This window comes from Orycteropus afer, unplaced genomic scaffold (assembly GCF_000298275.1).
Source record: "Orycteropus afer afer isolate SDZICR_OR568_19922 unplaced genomic scaffold, OryAfe1.0 scaffold00021, whole genome shotgun sequence".
In the NCBI taxonomy this organism is placed as follows: Eukaryota; Metazoa; Chordata; class Mammalia; order Tubulidentata; family Orycteropodidae; genus Orycteropus; species Orycteropus afer.
In genome coordinates, this window is record NW_006921608.1 from 19,995,190 (window position 1) to 20,003,392 (window position 8,203).

Genomic DNA, 8,203 nt, shown 5'->3' on the forward strand with positions numbered 1-8,203 from the left:
CCAAGTTCATCCACGTTATGCGGTGTTTTGCAGATTCTACATTATTCTTTAGCGTTGCATAGTATTCCATTGTGTGAATGTACCAAAGTTTTGATTATAACCATTCTGGCAAGTGAAAAGGTGTCTCATTATAGTTCTGATTTGCATTTCCCTCATGGCTAGTGATTATGAGCATGTTTACATGTACTTACTGTCTCTTTGTAGATCTTCTTTAGGGAACTGTCTGTTCACATCCTTTGTCCATTTTTTTTATTGGGTTGCCTTTTTATTGTTGAGTATTTTTTAATAATCCTTTTTATTTCTGTACAATTGGTACTGATGTTCTCTCTTTTTATTCCTGATTTTAATAATTTGATTCTCCTCTTTATTTTCTTTTTATTATTGAGTTATAAGATCACTTTATATATTCTAGATACTTATCAGATATATAATTTGCAAATATATGTATTCTCCTTTCTCCTATTTTATGGGCTGTCCTTTCCCTTCATGGTATTATTTACAACAGAAAAGTTTTTAATTTTGTTAACATCCAATTTATCTATTTTATATTTGTTGCTTTTTTGGTATCATAGCTAAGAAAGCTTTATGTAACCTAAAGTCATAGAGATTTACTCCTATATTTTCTTCTGAGAGTTTTATAGTTTTGGTTCATACCTTTAAGTCTTTGATCTATTTGAGTTGTTTTTTGTGTATGGTATGAGGTAGGGTTTAAATTTCATTCTTTTCCACATGGATATTCAGTTGTCCCAGGACCATTTGTTGAAAAGATTGTTCTTTACCCCATTGGATTATCCTGGCACCCTTACAGTTTCTTTTCTGATACAGTTTCTTTTCTGATACAGTTTCTTTTCTGATACAGTTTTGTAGGACTAATTCCAGGCCAAAACACTGATTTACTGTGTTTTTTACCTTTTAATTATATTAGAAAACTAAGTAGTTACTTTACTTTTTAAAGCTAATGAAGTAGGCATTTTTCAGATAACTATTTTAGGCAAGGCAATGTGATAAGCCTAAATGTATTAGGTGTATCAGTTAACTCTGTTTTTTACTTACTACCAAAGACACAGGGAGGCCGACTCTCCTGATGCACAAGAGGAAGACAGAATCACCATCAGTAGCCCAAGGCCTATCCCTGTGAGGCCAGACATGCTGCCTCCCTCCAGCCCTTTCACCAATCATGACACCAACTGTTCCTCCCATAGTACCCACCATCTCTGCTGGGTTCTATAATTCGCTGCAGTGGCCACATAGAACTCACAGATTATGGGGTTTATTAGGGAACCAGGCTACAATTCAAGTTCAGGAACAATGCTCAGTATGTCTCAGCCCACCATCTCTCAGTCAACAGTCTCTTTCAGTCTTTCTCCCAGTGATGTGTGTCTTTCAATGTCTTTCTCCCAGGAATGTGTGCCTTTTGTTGTCTCTTTCTCAGTAATGCGTGTCTCTCAGGAGTGTGTTTCTCTCGGCATTAAGTCATTCTCAGTCAGCAGTCAGAGAGATGTCTTCTGCCCTAGAAGGGCTCCTTTTGAGGCCAAACTAACCAATCCCAGCATCAGAATTCTATACACCTGAGAGAAAGCGAACTTCCCAGAAAGTTACTTTGTGCTGCTCCCAACAGAAATACTCCAGGTGGATGACTTTAACAATCAGGAACTACTCAGTTGCTCACAGCAAATTCTGCCACGGAGTTTGCAAAGGCTTATGGCTAGAAAAGCCACACTATGTAATTTACTACACTTATCCAATTTCATTCTTGAAATTTTTGTTTTTAAGTTAATTCTCCTCTTAGATTGAATCAACCCATATTAGGGAATGGCTGTATTATTCAGTGGATTATGATCCATTACTAGATTTATTTTGATGCTCACTTTGTCCTAGATTTTGCTACTTGTATTTATCAGGCCAGTAAAACAAGCACCCCTGATGTTGGCATCACAGATGCTTCAGAACAATATTTTCTATTGTAAGTATGCCAACATAAAAGAAAATACCAAAATGGATGTCAGAAGAAACTCTGAAACTTGCTCTTAAACATATAGTAGCTAAAGCAAATAGAAGAAATGATGAAGTAAAAGAGTTGAAGAGAATATTTCAAAGGGTAGCTCAAGAAGACAAGATAAAGTATTATAATGAAATGTGCAAATACCTGGAATTGGAAAACTAGAAGGGAAGAACAGCTCAGCATTTCTAAAGGTGAAAAAACTAATAGAGAAATTCAAGCCTCAAATTGCAATGCTGAAAAATTCTGTGGGCAAAATATTGAATGACACAGGAAGCATCAAAAGAAGATGGAAGGAATACACATAATCATTGTACCAACAAGAATTGGTTAACATTAAACCATTTCAGGAGATAGCATATACTCAAGGACAAATGGTATTGAAGGGAGAAGTCCACGCTACAGTGAAGGCATTGATGAAAAACAAGGCTTAAGGAATTGATGAAGTACCGTTTGAGATGTTTCAACAAATGGATGCAATGCTGGCAGCACTTACTCATCTATGCCAAGAAATTTGGAAGACAGCTACCTGGCCAACTGACTGGAAGTGATCCATATTTATGCCCATTCCAAAGAAAGGTGATCCAACGAAACACAAATAATCAAACTATATCATTAATATCACATGCAAATAAAATTTTACTGAAGATCATTCAAAAATAGTTACAGCAGTATATTAATTGAGAACTGCTAGAAATTAAAGCCGAATTTAGAAGAGGACATGAAATGAGGGATATTGTTGATGTTATCAGATGGATCTTGGCTGAAAGCAGAGAATACCAGAAAAATGTTTACTTGCATTTTGTTGACTGTGTGAAGGCATTTGACTGTGTGGATCATAACAAATTATGGATAACATTGCAAAGAATGGGAATTTCAGAACACTTAATTCTGCACATGAGGAACTTTACATAGACCAAGTGCAGTATAGTAAATTTCCTGGTATGGCTTTTCTAGCCATAAGTCTTTGTAAATGCTGTGGTAGAATTTGCCATGAGCAACTAAGTAGCTCCTGATAAAGTTATCCACCTGGGGTATTTCTTTTGGGAGCAACACAAAGTAATTTTCTGAGAAATTCACTCTCTCACAGGTGTATAGAATTCTGATGTTGGGATTGGTTAGTGGTCACTCTGCAAGGCTCAGAAGGAGCCCTTGTAAAGGCAGAAGAAGTCTCTCTGACTGCTGGCTGAGAGAGATGTGCTCCTGAGAGACATGTGCTGCTGAGAGAGAGACACCGAGAGACATACACTGTTGGGAGAGAGATTGTTGGCTGAGAGACGGTAGGCTGAGAGAGACTGTTTTTCCTGAACTTGAATTGTAACCTGGTGCTTCCCTAATAAACCCCATAATTTGTGAGCTCTGTGTGGCCACTGCAGCAAATTATCGAACCCAGCAGAGAGGTGGTGGGTGCTGTGGGAGGAACAGTTGGTGTCAGGGTTGGTGAAAGGGCTGGAGGGAGGTGGCATGTCTGACCTTGTAGGAATAGACCTTGGGCTACTGATGGTGGTTCTGTCTTCCTCTTGTGTGGTTAGAGGAGGTCAGAAGATGTAGCCTCCTTGCCCCTTTTGCAGTTGGTGTCAGAAGCTGTGGGATTTTGCAATGGCTCCAAACTCATAGAAGCATGAGACTTTGTAAAAGAAAGAAGGAAGGGGCCTGGGAAGTGAAACTTTGGATTCTTAGATGGTTACTTTGGTTGGTGTTACCTCTTAAAGAGATAATTGATCCAGAGCCTAGGGCTTTTGGTTACACCCAACCAAAGGCCCAAGGCCATATGCATAGAGTGGGATGGTAATCAAGGTGAAAAAATGAAACTGCAGTGTCTTTAAAAGGATTATGTGTGTCAGATTATGTGTTTATCTGAATATACTACAGGTATTGAATGTTCTCTTACCTGCTGTACATTAGAAATGATTATGGGGTATATGGATAATGGAGAATGTGTAAGTCCGCCTGCAGCCAATACTTGATTGGATATGTTAAAAGGGGAAATAGAATTTGCCCAGGATAAACACAGGCTTTTGTTTCAAGCCATGTGTTTATAGTATAAGGGGGCTTAGATAGAAAACCTAAACCCCACCCAGAACTACTGAGGGAACAGAAAATCTGCATTGAAGACAGGACCTAGAGAGACAGAGAGAAAAATAAAATGACTGTTTGGCTTTTTGAATTTCAGGCAAGCATTTAGGCTTTGGGTGCATTGAGGCAGGAAAGTCATGACCCATGAGAGAAACAAACCCCTTCCAGGACTGAAAGTTAAAGGAAGCCACCGAGTAGCAGGCTTTTATGCTACTCGCTCGTGACCACCTGGGTCCACTTGAGTGGAAATGGGGGAAGAGCAGCAATGAAGAAACGGACTGAGTTTGGTACTCTTTGACCTAGGCCACAAAGGCTGGGGATGAGAGGAAGGGCTGGATGATTTGAAGTGCAATGAGTTGTGAGCCTATGGACATTGAAATAGTCCCTGAAGACTGAGGATGTAAGAGAAAGTACTGGCTGGTCTGAAGGGAAGAGTGTGACTCCCAAACTTGGCAGCTGGTACCCATGACCTAGCTGGGATCGCTAGGGATGAGCTGACCAGATCCCAACCAAGCGAAGAGGAAAGGGTTTGACACTGAGCTGGTATTAAGTTGCTGCAATATGATGGCTTACGCTAGGCTGGACTTTGCTTGTTTATGGATGCAGATGCCTGAAGTTCCCAAGTAGAACAGAAGATTCTCCAGAGAGAAAGGACCATGCTTGTCTCCTCAGAGTACTGGTTTGATAGGGAAGAGCAAATTAGAAATTGTCTATCTAAAATGGGGGAAGATAAAGGCATGAAGTGGCTGGCTTACATGCTTTCATGGGTATGGTTATTCTTAAACTGATGGTTAAGGGGATGTTAATTTTGGTGAGTAAATTACCTGGTATGGCTTTTCTAGCCATAAGTCTTTGTATATTCCGTGGTGGAATTTGACATGAGCAACTGAGTAGCTCCTGATTGTTAAAGTTATCCACCTGAGGTATTTCTGTTGGGAACAGCACAAGTAATTTTCTAGGAAGTTCACTTTCTCTCAGGTGTATAGAATTCTGATGTTGGGATTGGTTAGTGGTCACTCTGCAAGCCTTCTTCTAGAGGCAGAAGAAGTCTCTCTGACTGCTGACTGAGAAAGACATGCTACTGAGAGAAACGTGCTCCTGAGAGACATGCGCTGCTGAGAAAGAGATACCGAGAGACATGCATTGCTGAGAGAGAGACTCCAAGACACATGCACTGCTGGGATAGAGACTGTTGGCTGAGAGACGGTGGGCTGAGAGAGACTGAGTGTTTTTCTTGAACTTGAATTGTAACCTGGTGCTTCCCTAATAAACCCCATAATCTGAGAGCTCTGTATGGCCACTGCAGCGAATTATTGAACCCAACAGAGAGGGTGGTGGGTGCTGTGGGAGGGACAGTTGGTGTCAGGGTTGGTGAAAGGGCTAGAGGAAGGTGGCATGTCTGGCCTTGTAGGAGTAGGCCTTGGGCTACTGATGGTGATTCTGTCTTTCTCTTGTGGTTAAAGGAGGTCAGAAGATGCAGCCTTCTTGCTCCTTTGGCACCAAGAGGCAGTTGTTTGAACAGAGCAAGGGAATATGGAATGGTTTGAAATTGGGTAAAGTCTGAGTAAGGGTTGTACCTTTCACCATCCTTATCCAGTCCGTATGCTGAGCAGATAATCCAGGAAGCTGAACTGTATGAAGAAGAATGTGGTATCACAATTGGAGGCAGAGTCATTAACAACCTGTGATTTGCAGATGATACAACCTTGTTTGCTGGAAGAGAAGAGTACTTGAAGCACTTAATGGTGTGAATTGACTACAGTCTTCAGGATTGGATTACACCTCAACATAAAGAAAACAAAAATCCTCACAATTGGACCAATAAGCAGCATCATGATAAATGGAGGAAAGGTTGAAGTTGTCAAGGATTTCATTTTACTTGGATCCGCAATCAATGCCTGTGGAAGCAGCAGTCAAGAAATCAAACAATGTATTGCATCGGGCAAATCTGCAGCAAAATACCTCTTTAAGTGTTCAAAACCAAAGATGTCACTTTAAGGACTAAGAAGCGCCTGACTTAAGCCATGGTATTTTCAGTCGCCTCATATGCATCTGTAAGCTAGACAGTGAATAAGGGAGACTGAAGAAGGATTAATCTCTTTGAATTATGGTGTTAGCAAAGAATGTTGAATATGCCATGGGCTGCCAGAAGAATGAACAGATCTGTTTTGAAAGAAGTACAGTCAGAATGCTCCTTTGAAGTGAGGATGGTGAGACTTTGTGTCACATCCTTTGGACATGTTACCAGGAGGACCAGTTTCTGGAGAAGAACATTATGGTTGGTAAAGTAGAGGGTCAGCAAAAAAAAGAGGAAGACCCTCAACAAGATGGATTAACACAGTTGCTGTAACAATAGGCTCAAGCATAGTAATGATTGTGATGATTGCACAGGACCAGAGATTGTTTCATATTCACTGGGTGTTGCTATCAGTTGGAACTGACTAGAGAATACCTAGGAATGACAACTACAAGTGCAGCCCTACTGACACCTTGATTTTAACCCAATGATAACTTTTATTGGACTTCTAACTTACAGAATTGTAAAATGACATATTTGTTATTTTAAGCCACTAAGTTTGTGATGGGAGCTCTGGTGGTGTAGTGCCTAAGGCTAACTAGAAGGCTGCTAACCAGAAGCCTGGCGGTTCAAACCCACCAGCCACTCCTCGGAAGGAAGGTTGGGCATTCTACTTCCGTAGTGAAACTGCCTCGGAAACACAAGGAGGGGTCGCTGTGAGTCAGATCTGACTTGACAGGAATGGGTTAAGTTTATGATAGTTTGTTGTTGCAGCAGTGCAAAAACTTACTGAAGAGTATATAACCATCACTGTAGCTTCAACAATTGACACCTCGTGACCAATTTTATTTCATTTCTATTTTTCCAACTGCTCCCTACTTCTTTCCCCACCTGTTATTTTGATGCATATCCCGGTAATATCTTTTCATTTGTAAATTACTTTGTATATGTCTCTAAAGACTCTTAAAGAAATTAAAACATAATGATAGCACCATTATCACATCTAAAACTTTAGGAGTATTTAAGTGTTTATTTTATATTGAAAAATTTAGCAAGAATAGAGAGATGTTGACTATGAGAATGGCATATTATGACTTGTTTAAAAACTCTTCCTGATGTGTTTCAAACACACAACAGTTAAAACATAAATTTTCATTCTGTCCTGTCTTACAGCTTTTATAACATAAGTAAAATACAGATAAACAATAAATAATGCATTTAGGTCTATTTTTATATATTGTTTATTTAGATACAGAGAAATTGGTAGTTTATATATATAATTTTATTTTTTTGGTAGTTTATATTTTATAACAATTATGTGAAAATATGAAAATTAGATTTAATTTCTTCTTGAAATATATTTTTTGCTTTTTTAGGTTGCTGCAAATAAGTCGCAAAATGATTCCAAAAGGTGTAGTTTAAGTCTTCTGCATGCTAAAGAGAGTACTAGAGAAATTAACCACAGGGATAATTGCAGTGGAAAATCCTGTTCTGAAGGATTTTCATTCCCAACAATAGATCCACCCCATACAGGTAAGACTGACTATGTTCATTGTAAACTGTTTCATCAAATAATGTTCTTATCCTCAAGTGCCAAAATAAATTGTTTAAAGATTTGTTTTTTAAATTTTTTTCCAAAGAATGTGTTAATAGTATTGAGAGGTGAATTTTAAATAACAAGTTATTACAATCCATAGCATAACTTCAAATTAGTTAGATTCAAATTATCAAGATATCTAAGTGTAGGATATCCTGTAGGATATCTAAGTGTTCCTGCCCTTATTCTTCCATTGCTGTATTAACATAAGAGTTATGGTAAGAGATCATTATTTTTATTTATTTATTTTTATTGTGATTTGGGTGAAGATTTACAGAACAAATTCACTTTCCATACAGCAGTTCACATACACTTTGTCTCATGACATTGACCACTGTTTACCACAATGCAACAGCTCCCCTCCAACTTCATCCCCATAGTTACCTCTTCCCAGTGCCCATCCCTCCATGCACTCCTGCACCCTGAGCTGTCTCCCTGTGCATAAGCAGCCCTTCTTTCTCCCATGATTGTTCTCTCCAAGGAGTGTATCTACCTGAGGTAAATGTTCAAATTA

The 8,203-nt window shown here is 39.0% G+C and overlaps 1 protein-coding gene across 1 annotated transcript in view; it reads left to right on the plus strand.

Annotated features, from left to right (window-relative positions):
- RAD54B (RAD54 homolog B) overlaps positions 1 to 8,203 on the plus strand; it is a 126,695-nt gene that overhangs the window by 7,223 nt on the left and 111,269 nt on the right. Inside the window, exon 2 of the mRNA XM_042783631.1 lies at positions 7,469 to 7,625. Coding sequence (XP_042639565.1) covers positions 7,469 to 7,625 — 157 coding nt within the window. The remainder of the gene's footprint in view (positions 1 to 7,468; positions 7,626 to 8,203) is intronic.